At 51.1% G+C, this 21,536-nt stretch overlaps 2 protein-coding genes and 1 pseudogene across 4 annotated transcripts; 1 reads left to right on the forward strand and 2 right to left on the reverse strand.

Annotated features, from left to right (window-relative positions):
- Positions 1–803: 803 nt before the first annotated feature.
- On the reverse strand, positions 804–7,391 carry DDT (D-dopachrome tautomerase). Of its 3 annotated transcripts, none has more exons than XM_032139473.2 (4): positions 7,129–7,378; positions 6,591–6,766; positions 2,785–2,872; positions 804–942 (listed from the first exon to the last, which is right to left on the reverse strand). In XM_032139473.2, the coding sequence occupies exons 1-3, from the start codon at positions 7,234–7,236 to the stop codon at positions 2,803–2,805; spliced, it is 354 nt and encodes a 117-aa protein (XP_031995364.1). In that variant the 5' UTR covers positions 7,237–7,378; the 3' UTR covers positions 804–942; positions 2,785–2,802. The 3 variants fall into 3 exon arrangements, with proteins under 3 accessions (XP_031995364.1, XP_031995362.1, XP_031995363.1); XM_032139471.2 differs by lacking the exons at positions 804–942; positions 2,785–2,872 and adding exons at positions 4,187–4,437; positions 5,927–6,165 and having other exon boundaries at positions 7,129–7,391; XM_032139472.2 differs by lacking the exons at positions 804–942; positions 2,785–2,872 and adding an exon at positions 4,187–4,437 and having other exon boundaries at positions 7,129–7,376.
- Positions 7,392–9,700: 2,309 nt separating this feature from the next.
- Positions 9,701–13,038, reverse strand: LOC116459171 (glutathione S-transferase theta-3-like; annotated as a pseudogene).
- LOC116459168 (glutathione S-transferase theta-2) lies at positions 12,881–16,474 on the forward strand. Its single transcript, XM_032139476.2, has 5 exons — positions 12,881–13,162; positions 13,804–13,891; positions 15,189–15,339; positions 15,432–15,605; positions 15,956–16,474. The coding sequence occupies exons 1-5, from the start codon at positions 13,051–13,053 to the stop codon at positions 16,163–16,165; spliced, it is 735 nt and encodes a 244-aa protein (XP_031995367.1). The 5' UTR covers positions 12,881–13,050; the 3' UTR covers positions 16,166–16,474.
- The last annotated feature ends 5,062 nt before the right edge of the window (positions 16,475–21,536 follow it).

A 21,536-nucleotide genomic window follows, 5' to 3' on the forward strand; every position in this document is an offset into this window, starting at 1 on the left:
CTTAGGGTCTCTGGAGATCTGGGCCTAAGAATAAAACTGAAATAAGACAGATTAACAGAAGAAAATCATTCAAGCTTTGCTAAATTTTCAGTGTACATGGGTACTTTCACAAGAGAATGAAGGCCTAAAGAAGTCACTAAAGTAGAAAAAGTTTCTATCTTTCAGATAGAAAAACAACTTTTTTTTTTTTTTTTTTTTAAGACAAGGCCGGGCACAGTGGCTCATGCCTGTAATCCCAGCACTTTGGGAGGCCAAGGCGGGCAGATCACGAGGTCAGGAGATCGAGACCATCCCGGCTAACTTGGTGAAACCCTGTCTCTACTAAAAATACAAAAAAATTAGCCAGGCGCGGTGGCGGGCACCTGTAGTCCCAGCTACTCGGGAGGCTGAGGCAGGAGAATGGCGTGAACCCGGGAGGCAGAGCTTGCAGTGAGCAGAGATCACACCACTGCACTCCAGCCTGGGCGACAGAGCAAGACTCTGCCTCAGGAAAAAAAAAAAAAAAAAAAAAAAAAGACAAGACAAAGGGGTTTGGATTATAGGCAGTAAATTGTGGAGAAGGGACTAGGACATACATGGGGGGCAAAATTAGAAGATAAGGATTATTTTAGTCATGTGTTTATACAGATCCATTGGAACCTTGATTCACAGTCACTTGTGATGACAATGTTCTCCTCTTCCTAGTAAAGGGAGGGTGCCTTTCTTAGGGGAAATTGTGTGGCCTATTCTTAGATAGAAAAGGGCAGGTCAGAGAGTCTTTCCTGCATGTGCTATTTCTCAAGTGCCTTCAACTCAAAATAATTAATACTCCAAAGCAGCATATTTGGGGTGACATGTCTTTAATTCCTTCATTTGCCCTGCTGCAGACTTTCCTAGAAGTTTCACATATTAAAAGCTGAGTTGGTGGCTATTGAGATAAGAGCCAGATGAATAACGAGGGATCTACAAACGGGGATAAGAACATGGATAAGAATAGGAATGAATAAGCTGAAAGGAACAGGTCTGAGCACATTTCCCCATATCCTGTTAAACCCACATCCCATTGCTGGGACAAGGTCAGTACAGCCGAATGAATGCACCTCTTTTGTTTGATGGAGAGTGTTTAGCTTGTTCTTTAACAGGTGCAGCTTAGGCACTATTTGTCCCAATGGATTTACACAGAACAGCCTTATCCACCAATGATGACACAAACTCCTCTTTTTGAGGCTGTCAGTGTGTCCAGGGTGCAACAATTTTGTAATTCAACAGAAGCTAAGCTATTAGCTTCTTTTGTGGTTGTTGCTGTTGTTGTTTTGAGACAGAATCTCGCTTTGTTGAGTGCAGGCTGGAGGCAGTGGTGTGACCATGGCTCACTGCATCCCTGGCCTCCTGGGCTCAAGTGATCCTCCCACCTCAGCCCCCAGAGTAGCTGGAACTACTACTACGCCCTGCTAATTTTTAAACTTTTTGTAGAGACAGTCTCACTATGTTGCCCAGGCTGGCCTCAAACTTCTGGGCTCAAGTGATCCTCCCTCCTCAGCCTTCCAAAGTGCTGGGATTAGAGGCCTCAGCCACCATGACCAGATTGCTTTGACATCTTGAGGCCTTACTGATCCAGGAGAGACTGCCCCTCCCTGGGCCAGCTAATTCCTACAGAGAATAAATGATTTGCTTATGGTGTGCCTTTGATGTACCAATCAACCGATTCGTATCTCCAACATAACTTTACCAGCCACCTTTCAGCAGGTTCCTGCCCCAAATCACTCCAGGGACAGGTACCAGGTAACAAGGGACCACTCCTATAACCCAGAGCCCATCACAATTATTCAAACTAGCCAGTCCTAAATCTGTTTACCCTGTCTTGCCTTCTTGCAAAAAACATGGCAAAGCCTTTTGTCCACCTTTTGCCCTCACTCATTCTGCTTCCTGACTGACCCTGGTGCTTCCCCACAGCCCTGCATGGTGTGGCATGTCCCCCCTATCGTCTTGGGAACTGTGAGTAACAAACTATCTTTTAAATGGCTATCACCTCTGATCTGTGGCCTCACCATACATGAATAAAGCCAAAATCCCGGGTACATTTTAAAACAAGTCTACAAGTCAAGGAATGCCAAGGATTTCCAGCAACACCAGAGCTAAGAGATAGGCATGGAACAGATTCTTTTTTAGAACTTTCAGAAAGAGAATGGCCTTGTTGACACCTTAATTTTGGACTTCTGGTCTCCAGAACTATGAGAATAAATTTCTGTTGTTTAAAGCCAGGCACTTTGTGGTACTTTGTTACAGCAGCCCTAGGAACCTAATATATTGTGTTTCTTGAATTTGAGGGTTCTTGTCCTTCATTAATTTTCAACATTCTCAGTCTCTGTATCTTCAATATTGCCTCTCCCTGTCATTTCTCCTCTCTCTCTCTGGTGTTGCTGGAGTGCAGTGGCACGATCTCAGCTCACTGCAAGCTCTGCCTCCTGGGTTCACGCCATTCTCCTGCCTCAGCCTCCCGAGTAGCTGGGACTACAGGCGCCAGCCACCACGCCCGGCTAATTTTTTTTTTGTATTTTTAGTAGAGACGGTGTTTCACCATGTTAGCCAAGATGGCCTCGGTCTCCTGACCTCGTGATCCGCCTGCCTTGGCCTCTCAAAGTTCTGGGATTACAGGCGTCAGCCACCGCGCCCGGCCAGATCCCTCGACTTTCCCCTCCCTCGCTGCCCCACGGGGTATGGGAGGGCCAGTGGGGCCCGGGGCCAGTGGGGAGAGCCAGGGTCACATGGGCTCCAGATGCGGGAGGGGAGAGGGAAGGAGGGCACCTTTTGGTCAGGATGAAATCACCATCCTTGAGCGTCGGCAGTTTCCCCAGGCTGTTGATCTGCAAGAACTCCTTGCTCTTGTGCTGCCCTGAAGAGGAAGAAGTCAGAAAAGGTCTTCAGAGTAAAAACGCTGCACCTCTACACCCTCCCTCCCCCTCCCCAAGCAGAGCCCCACAGCCCTGAGAAACAGCAAGGTCTGGGACCAGAGGGCTAGATCAGCCCCACTCCCTGGGTGGGCCTCCCTGCCCTGCCACATTCCGGGGCAGCTGGGGGGCTTTGGTGGGTGGGGCCAGGTGCAGCAGGTGGATGAAGAGAAGTTTTCTAGCCAGGACTCCGGTGGGAATTTTAGTGAATTGTGTGTAAATGTGAGCAGTGTGAATTTGTATGTGGGTGGATGAGTGAATTGTGTGATTGTGTTGGTGTGAATTGTGTGCCTGTGTGTGACGGGGTGTATGTGTATGTGTGAGTGAACTGGGACTGTGAATGTCAGTAAATTGTGTGATTGTATATGTGTGTGTACGTTGTGTGAGGGTTTGGTCTATATGTGTGAATTTGAGTTGTGACTGTTGGATGTGAATGAATTGTGTGATTGGGTGTATATGTGTGTGTATATGAGTTAACTGTGTGTAAATGGTACAATTGTATATGTGGGTGTGTATGTGTGAATGTGATGAATCATTACTAGATGTGGGTGGATGTGTGTATGTGCATGGTTGTCTGTCCATGTGTGTGTAAGTGTGCAGGTGGCACAGTTGCGACAGGAGAAGACACAGGAAGCCTTACAGACCTGCCATTCGTCCCCCCAGCTATCCTCCCTGCCTGGGGGCCCCTGGGCTGGAAAGGTTGTGAAAGGTGGTGCTACTGCCAGGAAGGGGTGATGGGGCAGCTGGGAGGATGGTTTGAGTCTTGCCAAAGGGAGGGAGTCGAAGCTTGCAACCCTGGGGAGGAGGAGGGGCAGACTGGGGACCCTGCTTCTGGAAAACCAGTGACCAACCCCTAAAGGGACACAGGCAACCCCTGCCTCCACTCTACAGAGGTGGGGAAAAGGGGAGAGTAACGTGGCAGGCTGCCCAGCCAGTCACGGAGGGAGTAGGCTTCAGGAGGAGTACAGAGGTCTGGCCCCATTTTGGGGCTGAGGACAGGAGCCTCAGGTCAGCAGTCTGCAGGAAGGCCCCAGCTGGACCAGCTGCTCACACCTTCCCACAGGCCTGCAGATGGGTGTGGAGAGCAGAGCCTCCAGGCTGAGGCTTCCAGCCCCAGATCTGAGCAGTCTAAACATCAGAGAGCAGCCCTGAAGATGGAAATCATCCCCCTCCAGGTTCCCTACGGTCTTATCCACCAGCCCTGCTGCCCATGGTGGCCCAAGATGCCCAGGAGAGATAATAGAAGGTAAGAAGTCATGTTTAAATGAGGAAGCTCTCTTCATTTATTTCATATGAGGACAACGAAGAGGATTATGTGATCACAGGAATGTTGCATGCGGGATAATCCAAAGCTGGTTATCACCAGGCCCTCACTCTGCCAGGTCTCTCTGGAAGAAGCAGCCAGCTCACAGATGCCCTGCATCCCTCCGTGCCCAATCATAAAAAAGTCACGACCGTCCCTATCTTGCCAATCTGCCAGGACTCCAGGGGGAAAAAGCGGATAAGTATCCTTCAGGAGACAGAGAAAAAGGTATCATCAGCTCCTTGGCCAACACCACATCTTGCAAGACCCCTGCCAGGTACTCCCACTGTGGGTACTCAGGACAGCCTGCCTCAGTCCACCAGGCATTTTGCAAACCTGCTCATCCCAGTAATGATTTTCCCCAACCCCCAGCACAGCGGTGGGACACTCAGGTGTGGGATGTGGCTACACATCATGACCCAGCTAGGACAGACACACAATACGGTAGCCTCGGTGTGTGTGCCGTACACTCTATCATCTCCATCAGTTTGTGTACTGAGGGGCACCCTGCCTCCTAATTGCAGGCTCCCTAAGGGCACAGTACCTCAGCCACCTGTTTTCTCAAAGGCTGAGCACAGGGTGACCCCCCGCCCCACCAACCCCGCCACTAATGTCTGTGCCATAAGTGAACATGCCCCTGTCAGAGGTAACAGCAAGTTTCCAGTGAGGAACACCAGAACTTGGGATAGCCTGGCTGGGGGGGTCGGGAGTATGAACAGCGTCAGTCTTGTCATCATAAAATTGGCATAATGGAGATTATCTACCTCATGGGGATAGCATGTCTTGTCTGCGCAAAGGGAGAGTGGACAGGGATTGTAAGGATCAAATGGGATCATGAGTGTAAAGTACCTGTAGAGTACCTAGCACATGGTAAGCACTTGTATAACACTTGTTGTTAGAGTAACAGTTTTCCCTCAGTATCCGTGGGAGATTTGTTCTAGGATCCCCAGAGGAAACCAGAATCTACATTTGCTTAAGTCCCTTACATAAAATGGTGTAATATTTGCATATAACCTACACACATCCTCTCATATACTTTAAATAATCTCTGGGTTACTTATAATACCTAATATGTATGTACGTACTATGTAAATAGTTGTATTGTTTAGGGAATAATGACAAGGAGAAAAGTCTGTACATATTTTCAGTATAGATGCAACTACCCTTTTTTTTTCCTCTGATATTTCAATCCATGGTTGTTTGAATCAACAGATGTGGAACCCAGTGACACAGGGGGCTGACTGTATTATTCCTCTGTAGCTTGAGGGAGGACCCAGCAGGATCAGCCATTCCTCATCGGCCTTCATGGACTAGCAAAGGCTCCATTTCAGAAGGTCTTTTTTTCTGAGCCAAGGTCTCACTGCCACCCAGGCTGGGGTGCAATGCGCAATCATAGCTCACTGCAGCCTCAACCTCCTGGGCTGAAACCATCTTCCAATTCAGCCTGCCAACTAAGTGAGACTACAGGTACACATCACCATGTCTGGTTAATTTTTAAAACTGTTTTGGGGGATGGCATCTCACTATGTTACCCAGACTGGTCTGCAACTCCTGGTTCAAATGGACCTCCCGCCTTGGTCTCCCAAAGTTCTGGGATTACAGGCATGAGTGCCACCATGCCTGCACAGTGTCCTTTCAAGCTTCTCATGCCCTTACTTCCTCCTAGGCATGGATGTGGCTCAAGAATATCTTTTACCCAAGAGGAAACTTTAACTCGGTCACAGAACGCCAGGTTTGGGTTGTAGAGTCTTCTTGTGGGGGAGGGAGGTCTTTTCCCCTGTTTTCACAGAAGAGAAGGTTGCCAACTGGAGATGGTTCATTTCCAAGTTTGTCTGGGGTCCCCCAGCTATGCAGGACCCAGAAAGCAGATGTCTAGACATCCAGGCCAGTGCTCTTTCACTACTCTGTGAGTCTCCCGTGAACCTCACCTGGAACCTGGTTGGGACATAGGTCCAAAATACGGAACTTTAGAACATACCCAGAATTCCTTCTGCCCAGCCTGGCAAAGTTCTAGAAAATCACACTTCAGCCACGTGTACCCACCCTGTCAGGTGCCAAGGCAGGTACAGCACACAGACAATCCCACATGACCCTTGCACTGCCCCGGGGGATGTTAAAAGGGAGCCTTCCGGGTTCACAGACTTACACACTGAGGAGCAGAGCCAGAAATTCATTCAATCCTGCTCGCACTTTGAAGATGGTCCTAACAGCAGGAACCTAAGGGGTCAGGAAGCCCCAAAGCCCCAGACCCTGATGTGTCCTTACTGGGCAGGGCAAGAAATGGGTTTTTCCCCCTGAGGCAGGATCACTGGCTCCAGTCTGCGGCAGTCCCACATGGATCACCTACTACCCCTACGCACCGGTCCTGGCCCAGGGCTAGCTCCTTGGTGAGAAACTCAAAGAAGTGGGCGCTGTGGCTGCGGTTGTCCTCGGCGGTGCCCACTACGCCGATGGAGGAGACGGACAGCTGCGCGCAGGGCTCGGTGGACCCGTTCAGCGCCATGGCCAGGCCCGGCCGTACCGTCACGTTCACGCGCTGAGGGAGACATGAAAAGTTTTGCCCGAAGCTGGAGCCGGCCGGGCTACCTCTGGAGACCGGACCCGAGCGCGTGAAAGCCGAAACGCGCAGTGTTCGCGGGGACAGGGATCCCGGTACAGGCCGAGGTCCCTGAAGGTCACGTCCGGGTCATGACTGGGGAGGGCGACAAGGGAAAGACATGCGGAGGGGGAGCCGCAGGATCGTGGAGCACGGAAAGTCAGAGCTGGGCGTGAGGAAAGGAGTGGAGAGTGGTCCCTGGGGAAAAGATTCGGGGTCACCGTCGGGGAGGCGGAGCAGGGACGGCCGGACCCCTGGCCCACCAACCTCCCCTCGCCCCTTGCTGCCCGGCCCACGCTCACGTCCGCAGGTTTGCCCAGGATGGAGGCAGCGGCGGCGCAGAGTCGTTTCTCCAGCCCCGCGGGCACTCGGTTGGCGGGCAAATTCGTGTCCAGCTCTAGGAAAGGCATGGCGGGCAGAGGAACGGAAACAGCTCTGGCGGAAAAAATGCTGGGGGTACCGAAGGCTCGCGGATCAGGGAGGAGGAGCGAGGCGCCACAGCCACCTGGCTTCTCATTGGCTGGACAGAGACTCGGCGCTCCCCGATTGGCTGCCTAGGGTACATCCCGCTTCTGCAAACAAAAGTCACGTGTGCCGGCTCTGATTTCCGGAAGTCCCATCGTCTCCGCCCTACGTGTGGCCCCACCCACTACAGGTCTTCAACCCGGTAGGGCCCCACCCAGTCTCTTCCCCGACCTTCCTGCCTGGCGCCAGGTGGATTTCCCTCTCAAGCTTGCAGCGCTATGGTCGCCTGGTTCCTAGCCCTATTAGAGGTCTGAACACCCCTAACACAACAAGGACACACACACACCTATGGGGGTCTTCCCCAGGCTCGACCCTAATAACCAATACAACGGGAGCTTAAAAGTTTTTTGAATGATTTGCCACCATTTCGAAGTCAGGCAATTTCATGTTCAGTATGGAAATCTGCGCTTGGGCAGTCAGGAGATGTGGTTACTCGTGGGGGCGCGGGTAGGGCTAGGCAGGGCCCTTGGGCTCACGACAATACCTGTCCCTGCCTGGTCGCCACTGACATCTGCCTGTGTAGCCTCTTGTGCCGGTGGTGAGCCACTGTCCACCAAGGGGTGGCAAAATATGTTATTTAAAACATGGAAAGGCTGGGCACGGTAGCTCACGCCTGTAATCCCAGCACCTAGCGAGGTCCAGGCGGGCGGGTCACCTGAGGTCAGGAGTTCGAGACCAGCCTGGCCAACATGGCGAAACCCCGTCTCTACTAAAGATACAAAAATTAGCAGGGCATGGTGGCGGGTCCTGTAATCCCAGCTGCTCGGGAGGCTGAGGCAGGAGAATCGCTTGAACCGGGTAGGCGGAGGTTGCAGTGAGCCAAGATCACGCCATTGCACTCCAGCCTGGGCGACAGAGTGAGATTCCATCTCAAAAAAACACCAAAAAACATGGAACTCTGTTGGTGTGGCTTAAACATGAGTCTGTGGTCGGTGTGGCAAAATCACTTGAATTGTACATTTCAAATATGATTGAAGTTGTGGTCAAGCAATGTGGCTTACACCTGTAATCTCAGCACTTTGGGAGGCTAAGAAGGGAGGATTGCTTGAGCCCAGGAGTTCAAGATCAGGCTAGGCAACATAGCAAGATTCTCTTCTTTGTTTTCTACAAAAAAAAAAAAAAAAATCTGGGTGCTGTGGTGTGTGCCTGTAGTCCTAGCTACCTGGGCGGCTGAGGCAGGAGGATTGCTTGAGTGCAGGAGATCTAGGCTGCAGTGAGCTATGACTGTGCCACTGCACTCCACGCCAGACGACAGAGTGAGACCCAGGCTCCCCCCTCCCCCGCAAAAGAGATAGGAAAAATTTGTACGTTTATATGTACAATTTCAACTACATGTATAAAATTCTCTATAAGTGTGCATACTTAAAGGAGCCTCTACTGAAAGGCCGACAGAGTCTCTGTCTGTCATGATCTTGTGCTATTAGCAGTTTATTAGATGACTCAGATATCAGAAGGTCTGAGACACACGACAGGAAAATATGACAGTCCTAAGGGGAGAGGGCAGGGACAGGTGGCAAGTCTGGGACCAGGTGTGGGGCATGGACAAGCCAGTGGTCAAGGAGTGGGGTGTAGAGAAGACTGTGGTCAATGTTATGAGGAGGTATGGGAGAGGGCCAGGAAATAACGAGAGACTTCCCTTCCTGCAAGGAGGTTCATGAACTAGCCCTGCACCCCACTTGTGGGACACAACATCGCCCCACAGTGAGGAGAGAGACCAGGAGACCAAGGCTGATCCTGATTCAGACATCTTTCCACCAGGTCACCCCTCATCTATGATACATGCTCAGTCTGGGGGTATCCCCTGCAAGGAAACACTGGGGCTGACGAGCCCGGAGAGGTCACCTGACCTGGACTGGGGCTGGGGAGGTCAGGGAAGTCTCCCTGGAGAAGAGACAGGGTTCCAAATGCCAAAAGACCAGGAAGGGCACCAGGCGAAGAAGATGAGGAGGGAACAGCATGAGCAGAGGCCAAGAGGCCAAGGTGGGAGCCCGGAGAGGGGTATAAGAGTGTGCAGGCAGAAGGGGCCACCTGGAGGAGTGGGAGCAAGGCCTTGAATGCGAAGTTCAATGACTTGTACTTTAGCTTCTGGGCAGTGAGGAACCATAGAAAGTTCCGCACAGAAGGACAAGGTCAAGTAAGTGTTTGCCAAAGCTGTTTTCAGAGGTCACATGGAAGCTAGAATGGAATGGGGTAGGAGACAAAAGGAATGCAGGCATGATATCTGGAGGAACTGTGGACCAGAGCCTTTGCAGATATGTCTTCTTTACAACCAAGGAGACAGATAGCTCCATGTCTTTATTCTACCAACACAGCATCCCCTCAGTGGCTCAGCAAGTCTGGGACATGCACTCACAGCAAGAAAAGCTGCATTAAGGTCTTCAGATTCTCTTTAACAGCAGGTTCTACTGGAGGCAGGTCCTTGGCCTTCAGGACAGCTGCGAGGGCCTCCTGGAAGAGGTCCTCCCCCACTGCAGCCTCCACATGTTGGGCGCCATGCTGCCATCGTGGGTCTGCTTTCAAAGACTCAGCAGCTAGCACTGATGGGCTAGGGGAAGACAGAGTCAGCGGAGGGGCTGGGCATAGCCAAGTGTAAGGCAGCATGACCTGCTTTAGGGGTTCTCTGATTGGATTTTCTCTCCTCCACCATGTGTGTGATGGGCTAGGATGTCCCCATCCCTGGGGACACTTGGAAGCCTCTTAATACAGCTGCGGTGAGGGGTTTGTACAGCCCCATTTTATAGATGAGGACACAGGCTCAGAAGGAGAAGTGACTCACACAGGGTCCCACAGCCAGAAAAGACAACATGAGGTGGGATGTCAGCTCCCTTCCCGGATACATCGCTGCCCAGAGGGCCACCCCACCCCATGGCATTCTCATGCATCAGCTCCGTGATTGCCACCAAGTCAGCCACAGAGATACGGGACCCAGTAAGGAAGGCCTGGTCCCGGAGGAACTTGTCCTCAGGCAGCTGCAGGCATCCGTCCAGCTCAGCCAAAGTGGCCGCCAACATCTCTGGTGGCACTGACTCGCACAGGAACACAGGGATTATTATCTGGTGGGCCGACAGGCAGAGAGAGGGGTCAGGGTCTGCCCAAAGCCCATGCTGGTTCCCACCCTCATCCTATCACCACCAGTCCTTGGGATTTCTGCTCACCTCTGCTCACTTCTTTCCACTTACAGCCACCAGTAGCGCTCATCTCCTACTCAAACAGGGACAGCCTCCCCTTCTCCCTGGGTCTTCACACAAGGCAACCAGTGGGATCTTTCTGCATTCTCAATCTGCCCATACTCTCCCTGGCATAAAGCCTTCCATGGCTCCCCACTGCCCTCATGAGAAAGGCCTCAACACAAAGCCAGCCTTCTCCAGTGCAGTAGCCATCCCCTCCCCACATTTCACCTCACCTCCTACTACCCCCCACTTATCAAATGGGAATGTGTGTATGAATCCTCCCTGGAATCTGGTTACAGTTTGTGCTCTCAATCGGTAAGGTCAAGTGGGGCCTGAGCCTCTGCATTTCCAACAAGCTCCTGGTGACGCTGATACTCCCAGTCCACTGACCACACTTTGGATAGGAAGAGTCTACACTCGCTCTACTCAACTTCTCTCCATTCTGTCCTCAAACACACCACGCTTCCTTCCCCACCAGCTGGAGGGGGCTCTGCTCCCAGGCCCCAGAGGTCAAGGCAGACACAGTTAAGGTGTGGAAACCTCCTTATTGCCCAGTGGATCCTCCAGAGAGGCGGTCCCTTACTTTCAGCAGGGCACGTGTCTACCTGTTTCATGCTCTCTCACACACAGGGTGCCACCCCCGTGCTGGGCACTGGGTAAGTGCTCTGTACATATTAATTAGGAGTACTCATTTCAAAAACATGTGCACCTTTGATAAATAAAAACAGTATGTGCATGTTGTGTTGGTGTGTGCTTACTTATTACTGAAGTTAAACATGTTTTCATCCATGTATTGACCATTTCTCTTTGTCCTTCAATGAAACCTCTGCTGATTTCCTTTGCTCATTTTTTTCCTGTCTCTTCGTCTCATGAGTTTCTCTTCTTTTCGTTTGTTCGTTTGTTTGTTTTGAGACAGTCTCGCTCAGTGGCCCGGCTGGAGTGCAGTGGTGTGATCTCAGCTCACTGCAACCTCTGCCTCCAAAGTTCAAGTGATTCTCCTGTCTCAGCCTCCCGAGTGTGCCACTGTACCCAGCTAATTTTTGTATTTTTAGTAGAGACGGGGTTTCACCGTGTTGCCCAGGCTGGTCTCAAGCTCCAGCTTGAGAATTAAGAGATGGGAAGAGATGAGCCACCCCAGTTTGCCTCCTGACCTCAATGATCTGCCCACCTCTGCCTCCCAAAGTTCAGGGATTACAGGCATGAACCACCACACCCCACCTGTCCGATGGGTTTCTAAGAACATCTTAAAGAACATTACTTCCTTCTGACATATCTTTTACCAAGATCCTTCCCAGTTTTTTGCTTAAGTTTAATCCATTTTTTCTTCCACAAAGTATCCTTGTATATGTATTGGTTTTTTCTTTGTTGAGTTCTCCCACTGTTCTGAGCCTTAGAAAGTCCTTTCACACCCAGACATCAGAGAAACAGATCCCATGAGAGTAGCTGGGATTGCAGGTGTGGGCCACCACGCCCGGCTATCACTCCCTTTCTCTGAGTCAGCTTTTCTCTCTCAGACTCGTCTACTCCTTGAACTCAGGAAATGTCACTACAGGTGGCCCCAGCTCCCATTTACCTCCCCACAGGGAGCTCCTCTCTCCAGTTCCAATTTCAAAACTCCCAAGGAAGCATTCTGGTTCACTCGCTTGGGCCACTGGCCAGAGGGATGGGATACTCTGAAAGACTCAGCTAGAGTCCCAGGCCCAGCCCTGGACCGTCACTGTGCCCCCTGGTGAGATGCCAGGGCTGGGATTCACGAAGAAGAAAGGAGATTCCCGCGCAGTCATTCCTGCACCCTGTGGCTGCGGGCTCCCTGCCCCCATCTTGTGCACGAAGGGAGAGCTCCCGCTGTCTGTCAGCAGCTGCTCTGCAGGGGACGGTCTGGGCGGTAGAAAGTTCATCCTTAACCCCAGCCTTCCAGTCAAGGTTCCCACCAGTCTGGTACACCTGCAAGTGTCACATCCCGCTGGGTGAAACTCTAAGATCCCTTTTAGAGGATCCCATTCCCTCCCTCCCTTCCGCTGCCAGGCAGCGCCGAGAAACAGAGCTCTGAACGAACCCTCAGATGTCCGTGCGCTGGGGCCTTTCCAGGACGGCGCGGCTCAGTCGTTTCTGGGTCGGGGCGACGCCTGGAACCGGGCAGGGTCCCTGGCACCGGGATCCCGAAAAGCAGACCTGCTTCTCCCTGTCCAGCTCGTTCCCCTTCCCCTTGCAGTCGGCCCCCTGCATCCGCGTCCTCCCTCCCAGTCGAGGGCCCCCAGCTCCAACTCCACCCTCCTAGCTGTGGGTTCATAGCGACCGCCCTCCCTGTAGGGGCGCACGGACCTGGTGGTGGAGTCTTGGCCGAGCAGGACTGGACAGAAACCGAAGGGGCGAGGCGGGTCCGGGGGTGGTGCGCTCCAATTGGGTGCTGTCCCCAGGGGGTGGGGCCTGAGCCCCTATTTCCCGGCGCGCCCGGAACCTGCCACAGCTGCTGCCCACACCGCCCTCAGCGCCTTCACTGCCATCCCCGCTGTCCTTGCTGCCCCCGCCATGGGCCTAGAGCTGTTTCTGGACCTGGTGTCCCAGCCCAGCCGCGCGGTCTACATCTTCGCCAAGAAGAATGGCATCCCCTTAGAGCTGCGCACCGTGGATCTTATCAAAGGTGGGCCCAGCCCGTTTCCCCGTGTGTCCACAAACCGAGTGCACCCCCAGGCCCCTCGCCCTGCTCTGCCCTGAGCGTCTCGCCGCCCTCACAGCCCCCTCACCTCCTCCTGCAGCGTCTGCCACCAGAGAATGCTGTCGACTGAGTGGCCTTGGAGGGATCACAGCCTTCTCTGAACCTTAGCTTGCCTTCTGAAAAGGAGGATAACGTTACCTTCTGCTCTGTAGGGGTGGAAAGAAAATACTGAATGGAGTTTACAGAGTTCTTGCGTGGAATGCACGCATATAAATTCATAAAGCCCAGAAGACCTTGGGAAGTAGGACATGCTGTTGTGAGAATTAAGAGATGGGAAGAGATGAGCCACCCCAGTTTGCCTCCCGTCCCCTGGCCCACCAGAGTCCTGGTTAGAAAACTTCTCTTCATCCACCTGCTGCACCTGGCCCCACCCACCAAAGCCCCCCAGCTGCCCCGGAATGTGGCAGGGCAGGGAGGCCCACCCAGGGAGTGGCGCTGATCTAGCCCCCTGGTCCCAGACCTTGCTGTTTCTCAGGGCTGTGGGGCTCCGCTTGGGGAGGGGGAGGGAGGGTGTAGAGGTGCAGCGTTTTTACTCTGAAGACCTTTTCTGACTTCTTCCTCTTCAGGGCAGCACAAGAGCAAGGAGTTCTTGCAGATCAACAGCCTGGGGAAACTGCCGACGCTCAAGGATGGTGATTTCATCTTGACAGAAAGGTGCCCTCCTTCCCTCTCCCCTCCCGCATCTGGAGCCCATATGACCCTGGCTCTCCCCACTGGCCCCGGGCCCCACTGGCCCTCCCATACCCCGTGGGGCAGCGAGGGAGGGGAAAGTCGAGGGATCTGGCCGGGCGCGATGGCTGACGCCTGTAATCCCAGAACTTTGAGAGGCCAAGGGGGGCGGATCACGAGGTCAGGAGACCGAGACCATCCTGGCTTACATGGTGAAACACCGTCTTTACTAAAAATACCAAAAAAAAAAAAAAAAATTAGCCGGGCGTGGTGGCTGGCGCCTGTAGTCCCAGCTACCCGGGAGGCTGAGGCAGGAGAATGGCGTGAACCCAGGAGGCGGAGCTTGCAGTGAGCTAGCGCCACTGCACTCCAGCCTGGGCGACAGAGGGACTCCCTCTCAAAAAAAAAAAAAAAAAAAAGAAAGAAAGAAAGAAAGGAGAGGGATCTGGGGAGAAGGTACAGTTTGGGGTGTGTCCCGGATGAGCAGGGGCTGACAGAGCATGTCCCCGCACCTTTCATCTTCAGCCTTTTCTGAGCCCCAGGGACTCTCCACTCCCAGACTGAAGGGTATTAGAAGAGAAGACAAGGGAACACGTTTCCACCGTTGCACAGAGTAGGTTCAACAAATGCAAGCTGAAAAGAGCCTCTAGTGACTTGTCGCAGACTACCCCAATCTGCCCAGGCCGGGCCTAGAGGCCAATGCCATGGCCCAAGGGCACAGCTCGTGGTGAGGTCCAGCTGCTGGGCAGGAAAAGGACAAGAGGTCAGGTGGCTGCAGAAGTGATGGCTGGGGCCCTGTCAGAGGAGGACCAAAGACATTCCTCCCCTCATGATCCCTGACCCAAGCACATGGACATGCAAGGGACTCCACGGAGCATCCACTGTGTGCCAGCCCCATGCAGAGTTCCAGGGGTCCAGGGAGCCTATTCTGAGCTGCACCGCCTCAGACAAGTCACTTGACCATTCTAACCTTGAGTTTTCTCTTGTGCTAAAGGGCTAACAGGAGTCTCTACCTCATAGGGCAGCTGCTGGCATATCACAGAGATGAGGTTCTCAAAGTGCAAAGCAGAAGGTCCAGCCAAGAGTCGGTGCCCAAGGCAACAAAGACAGGAGGAGACTCGGAGGAGGAGGGGGTGGTGTCGGGGAGCTGGAGATGGAGGGCGAGGCTGGAGGGCAGTCCTTCAAATGCAGAGAAGCCCCCGGGCCCCACTGGCTGATGGGAGCAGCTGGGGATAAAGGCCTGGTGCCAGTGTCCTTACAGCCACTGCCCATTTGTTCCCAGCTCGGCCATCCTGATTTACCTGAGCTGTAAGTACCAGACGCCGGACCACTGGTATCCATCTGACCTGCAGGCTCGGGCCCGTGTTCATGAGTACCTGGGCTGGCATGCTGACTGCATCCGTGGCACCTTTGGTATACCCCTGTGGGTCCAGGTGAGGAGAGCCATCTGGAGAGTGGTTGGCCATCAGAGAGTAGTTGGCAGTAGGCAGGGGCCACAGACTGACCCACTCTCTGCCCCCATCAGGTGTTGGGGCCACTCATTGGGGTCCAGGTGCCCAAGGAGAAGGTGGAACGCAACAGGACTGCCATAGACCAGGCCCTGCAATGGCTGGAGGACAAGTTCCTGGGGGACAGGCCCTTCCTTGCTGGTCAGCAGGTGACGCTGGCTGATCTCATGGCGCTGGAGGAGCTGACGCAGGTGTGAGCTCAGCCTGTGGGCAGAGTCCCTCTTCCTGTCACACCCATGAGGCAGACAAACACTGAGGCCTGGAGAAAGCCAGGACTTTGCCTGGAGTCACAGAGCAAGTCTCTGGATGATCTGGGGCCAGAACCCTGAACTTCTGCCTCTTGCCTGGGTGTGGGGTCTCACCCCAGCTGCTCTTGGGCTCTAAGGCTGAACATACTGCCTGGGCCCCTGTGATCCGTTCACTTAGGGGCTGGGGAATGGACCATGTCTCTGATACTTCTGCCCATGGTTCCAGCATTCAGGTGGGCAGTGACAACTGGGAAAGTTGTATCCCCACAACTTTTTCATCCTTGTCCCTACAGCTGGTGGCTCTCGGCTACGAACTGTTTGAGGGACGGCCACGACTGGCAGCATGGCATGGACGAGTGGAGGCTTTCCTGGGTGCTGAGCTATGCCAGGAGGCCCACAGCATCATCTTCAGCATCCTGGAACAGGCGGCCAAGAAAACCCTCCCAACACCCTCACCAGAGGCCTATCCGGCTATGCTGCTTCGAATTGCCAGGATCCCCTGAAGGGTCTGGGATGGGGGCCAGGAGATGAGCAACAAGGATTCATTCTGTTACTTACTTGCCCCTTTTCATCTTTCCCTCTTGCCCCAGTCCCTTGTCTCCAGCTTTATGTGAAGCTTTGCACAGACGAGACACTCAGTGTCGTTGGCAGTGCTGCTACTCCTCAGGTGCAGCATACATAACCAGTAAGAGACTAAATCTGCAATATATAAAGAGCTCCTACAAATCAATAACATGAAGAACACTCAAAAATTGGCAAATATCATCAGTGTTTTAAATAGAATAAAGATTCCAAACACTTTGAATAGAGAACCAAGAGTTACTGGTTTTACTACATTGTTGTATTATACATATGGAGTAAAAGTATGTGCTAGTAATCCTCATCATGGTTAACCAAAGTAACCTCACAATAACAAGTCAACATAATTGTATCACCAGGGCAACAAAATATTAAGTAAGTAACCAATTCGAATTGCAAACTATTAAAGGATATAGATGATGTTTCGCAGGGCATAGCAACGGTCTTTGAAGTCTAGGAAACTTAAAAGATTTCTTTTAACAAGCATTCATGTCTTCTAGGACAGTTTTGTAATAACAGCAAATAGTAAGATTATACATTGTCACACAGACCTCACTGTATATCCATGGGATGGACCCCACCACAATTATTTTAACAGAGAGAACTTGATATAAAGAATTGATAACCAGGCAGTAGAGAACTCCAAAGACAGAGAGAATCCAGATTAACACGGAGGTAAACACTGCAAGAAGCTACTACCCCTAGGGCTGGGGGATCAAGGGAGGAATTAGGAAGACCAAGATGCTGGAGGGGCCCTGAGGAATTCAAACCTCCAAGAAAGGTGTTGCCCATCCCCCCTAGCATCACCTTCCAAGAAGGGCAGTGTTCCCCAGTTTGCCTTGAGGTCTTCTCAGGAGGCCATGTGGCTGTGGATGCAGTTCTCAAATGTGACAGTAGACACTGCCGACCAATAAACAGGATGTTCCATACACGCTCTGGGCTACTTGCCTACATGTCTTGTGGCCTTGGGGCCCCCCATTTCCCATGCCTGCCCTGTGCCCACCATGTGCCACTGTATTGGGGGACCTGCCCCGATAATCACGTAGGTTCTTTTCTATTTTTCCTAAGCGTCATCCGGCTTGAGAAATAAAGGGACAAAGTACAAAAGAGAGAAATTTTAAATCTGGGTGTCCGGGGGAGACATCACACATTGGTAGGATCCGTGATGCCCCACAAGCCACAAAAACCGGGAAGTTTTTATTAGGGATTTTCAAAAGAGGAGGGAGTATGCTAATAGGTGTGGGTGACAGACATCAAGTACTTAACAGGGTAATAGAATATCACAAGGCAAGTGGAGGCAGGGAGAGATCACAGGACCACAGGACCGAGGTGAAATCAAAATTGCTAATGAAGTTTCGGGCACCATTGTCATTGATAACATCTTATCAGGAGACAGGGTTTTGAGATCAACTGGTCTGACCAAAATTTATTAGGCGAGAATTTCCTCTTCCTAATAAGCCTGGGAGCACTATGGGAGACTGGAGTCTATTTCATCTCTGCAGTCTCGACCATAAGAGACAGGCCACGCCTGGGGGGCTGTTTATATGCCGATACCTCCACGTGCATATTCTCTTTCTCAGGGACGTTCCATGCTGAGAAAAAGAATTCAGCGGTATTTCTTCCATTTGCTTTTGAAAGAAGAGAAATATGGCTCTGTTCTGCCCGGCCCACCGGTGGTCAGAGTTTAAGGTTATCTCTCTTATTCCCTGAACAATTGCTGTTATCCTGTTCTTTTTTCAAGGTGCTCAGATTTCATATGGCTCAAACACACATGCTGTACCATTTGTGCAGTTAATGCAATTATTACGGGGTCCTGAGGCGACATACATCCTCCTCGGCTGACAGGATTAAGAGATTAAAGTAAAGACAGGCATAGGAAATCACAAGGGTATTGACTGGGGAAGTGATAAGTGTCCATGAAATCTTTACAATTCATGTTTAGAGATTGCAGTAAAGACAGGCATAAGAAATTATAAAAGTATTAATTTGGGGAACTAATAAATGTTCATAAAATCATCACAATCCACGTTCTTCTGTCATGGCTTCAGCTGGTCCCTCTGTTTGGGGTCCCTGACTTCCGGCAACACCACTCCTAGCTGGAAGTATTCCAAGTAACCATTGCAACTGTCCTGCCTTAAGGGTGCCTGGTGGTGGCTTCTGTCTTAGGTCCCATTCTGGCTCTCTCTTCCAGTGATTTCTCATACTTTGGGGGACCCTCTGGCCTGCTGTCCTGGCCTTTTCCATTACCACCCCCTCTCCCCATCAGGCACTGGGGATGGCGGCCACAGCCTGTGCCTTCTTGATCCATGCTGGCTGCCTTGGGATTGTTCCTTATTGGATGGTTTTGCTTTCAACAGACACTCCAATAAAGTACATGAAATAAAGAATAAACAGTCAGTCCCAGTGCTGTGTAGGTGGCAGTAAGTCTGGGAGAGTGACCTCAGCTGAGCTAACCATGGTGTGCATCATTGTCAGGCAGGGCCAGCAGGATCCTCAGATCACCTGGCAGGAGGAGGGGCAGGGAAGGGTCCCTAGAAGTGACCTTGAGTTCCACTTACTGCTCTTGGCAGAGGGAAGGGCTTGGGCTAGTGCTGGAGGCATGAAGATGGGGTGTGTTCAGGGCTCTCCAGCAGTCCAGGCATGGGAAGGGGACGCTGAGGGCCAAAGGCTGAGGCGACAACTGGGAAGGGAACCGTAGCAAGGTGAGGACTGGCTTTTGGCCGTGTGACTGAATTGCCTGTGTGTGGTGCATGTGTATGTGTGCGCATGCCGGTGAACTGTGTGAATGTGAGTGAATTGTGTGATTGTGTTTATCTGTGGGTGTATATGTGTGTGATGTAAGTGAACTGTGTGTACATAGGTGTATATGTGTGTGAATTTGAATGGTGTGTAAATGTGACTGAGCAGTGTGAATTTGTGTATGTGGGTGTGTGTGTGAATGAGTGAACTGTGTGATTTTGTTGGTGTGAATTGTGTGCCTCTGTGTGTGAGGTGTATGTGTGCGTGTGTGTGAGTGAACTGTGTGATGACTTTGTATTAAACAGTCAGTGAATGCTGTGGTTGTGTATGTGTGTGTATATGTGTGTGTATGTATGTGAATTGTGTGTGGGGTTGGTGTGTATGTGTGTCAATGTGAGTGAGTTGTGTGACTTTGTTGAATATGAGTGAATTGTGTGATTATGTGGGTGTATATGTGTGTATATGAGTTAACTGTATGACTGTGTGTAAATGTTATGATTGTGTGTGGGTGTATATGTGTGAATGTGATAAATCGTGTGACTGTGTGTGGACGTGGGTGGATGTGTGTGTGAGTGTGCATGGCTGTGTGTCGAGTGTGTGAGTGTAAGTGTGCAGGTGGTAGCTGTGGAATTAAGGCACATTAGGGGAGTCCTTCCTTGGCTCTGGTCCTTGGTTGCCCTCCTATGAAACAAGTTGGGTGAATTAGGCAGTCTCTGGCATTCCAGGATTTGGTCTCAGGTCTAAACAGGATTTTGTAAAGTGAAAGCACCATCCCTTGGGCATCCCGGGAGGTGTTCCTGCCCTCCATGGCTCGCCTTCTGCCATATGGCCCAGCAGCAGCTACTCTGCAGGGCCATGTGCTGCCATGACAGGTACTCATCCCCACGGGCACGAGCCTGCAAGTCCTGGAGGTACCAGTGGTCAGGTGCTTTGTGTACATGCAGCTCATATACAGCAAGATAGCCACACTGGGGAAACATGGCAGGGGCAGAAGACATGCCCTGAACACTCTTCAGCCATTTTCTGGGGCATTTTCACTATCCCCATGATGCAGAGGAGGGATGTGAGGCTCAGAGAGGTTAGGTAACTGCCCAGGGTCACACAGCCTAATTGTCCTAATAAGTAGAAGTAGTGTGAATGAACCATTCTTGTCCTGTTCCTGATCTTAGGGGGCAAACGCTCGATCTTTCACAATGAATGAAGTATGGTGTTAGTTATAGGTTTCTCATAGATGCTTTTTGTCAAGTTGAGGAAGTTCCTTTCTTGTCTTCATCTGCCGAGTAATTTTATTGTAAAAGGATGTTAGATTTTGTCAAATGCCTTCCCTGCATTAGGATGATCATGTGACTTTCTATTAACATGGTATGCTACATTGATTGATTTTTGTATGTTGAACCGCAGTTGTACTCCTGGGATAAATCCTATCTGGTCAAGGTGTATGATCCTTTTAATATGCTGCTGGATTTGCTTTGCTAATATTTTGCTGAGGATTTTTTTTTTTTTTTTTGAGACGGAGTCTTGCTCTGTCGCCCAGGCTGGAGTGCAGTGGCGCAATCTCGGCTCACTGCAAGCTCTGCCTCCTGGGTTCACGCCATTCTCCTGCCTCAACCTCTCCGAGTAGCTGGGACTACAGGCGCCCGCCACCACGCCTGGCTAATTTTTTTTGTATTTTTAGTAGAGACGGGGTTTCACCGTGGTCTCGATCTCCTGACCTCGTGATCCGCCCGCCTCGGTCTCCCAAAGTGCTGGGATTACAAGCGTGAGCCACCGCGCCCGGCCTTGCTGAGGATTTTAACATCTATATTTATAAGGATATTGCTTTGTAACTTTATTTTCTTGTAATATCTTTTTCTGTCTTTGGTATCAGAGTAATTCTGGCCTCATAGTATGAGTTGAAAATATTTCTTCCTGTTCTATTTTTTGGAAGAGTTTGTGAAGGCTTTATGTTAGTTCTTCAAGCTTTTGGTTGAATTCACCAGTGAAGCCATCTGGTCCTGGGCTTTTCTTTGTGGAATTTTAAAAAATGATTAATATTTTAATCTCTTTATTTGTTACCAGTCTATTAAAATTGTATCTTTCTTCTTAAGTCAGTTTTGGCAGATTGTGTGTTTGTAAAATTTTCCCATTTCACCTAGGTTGTCTAAAGTGTTCACATATAATTATTCATAGTATTTCTTTCTAAACTTTTGTATTTCTCTATGACCAATGTGATGTCTCCATTTTCTTTCTTTCGGCTTCCATTTCATTTTTTCATTTTTGTTTTTGTTTGTTTTTTGAGATAAGGTTTTTCTATGTTGCCCAGGCTGGAGTGCAGTGGTGCAATCACAGCTCAGTGTAACCTTGAACTCTTGGACTCGAGTGATCCTCCCACCTCAGCCACCCAGTTCGCTAAGACTACAGGCGTGTACCACCACACCCAGCTAATTTTTTTAAAAAATATATTTTTTAGAAAAAAGTCTCATTGTGTTACCCAGGCTGGTCTCAATCTCCTGGCCTCAAGTGATCCTTCTACCTCTGCTTTCCAAAGTGCTGGGATTACAGGTGTGAGCCATTGCA

Source organism: Hylobates moloch, unplaced genomic scaffold (assembly GCF_009828535.3).
Source record: "Hylobates moloch isolate HMO894 unplaced genomic scaffold, HMol_V3 SCAFFOLD_19, whole genome shotgun sequence".
Classification (NCBI taxonomy): Eukaryota; Metazoa; Chordata; class Mammalia; order Primates; family Hylobatidae; genus Hylobates; species Hylobates moloch.

What these genes read in the sequence shown, in the direction of transcription:
- DDT (XM_032139471.2), bottom strand. Translation starts at nt 7,236, where the DNA reads ATGCCTTTCCTAGAGCTGGACACGAATTTGCCCGCCAACCGAGTGCCC. An exon ending in TCCTGGGCAAACCTGCGGAC is followed by an intron (nt 6,767 to 7,128) that starts GTGAGCGTGGGC and finishes TGTCTCCCTCAG; the next exon opens with CGCGTGAACGTGACGGTACG. An exon ending in CTAGCCCTGGGCCAGGACCG is followed by an intron (nt 6,166 to 6,590) that starts GTGCGTAGGGGT and finishes TGTCCCAACCAG; the next exon opens with GTTCCAGGTGAGGTTCACGG.
- LOC116459168 (XM_032139476.2), top strand. Translation starts at nt 13,051, where the DNA reads ATGGGCCTAGAGCTGTTTCTGGACCTGGTGTCCCAGCCCAGCCGCGCG. An exon ending in GATTTCATCTTGACAGAAAG is followed by an intron (nt 13,892 to 15,188) that starts GTGCCCTCCTTC and finishes ATTTGTTCCCAG; the next exon opens with CTCGGCCATCCTGATTTACC. An exon ending in CGCTGGAGGAGCTGACGCAG is followed by an intron (nt 15,606 to 15,955) that starts GTGTGAGCTCAG and finishes TTGTCCCTACAG; the next exon opens with CTGGTGGCTCTCGGCTACGA.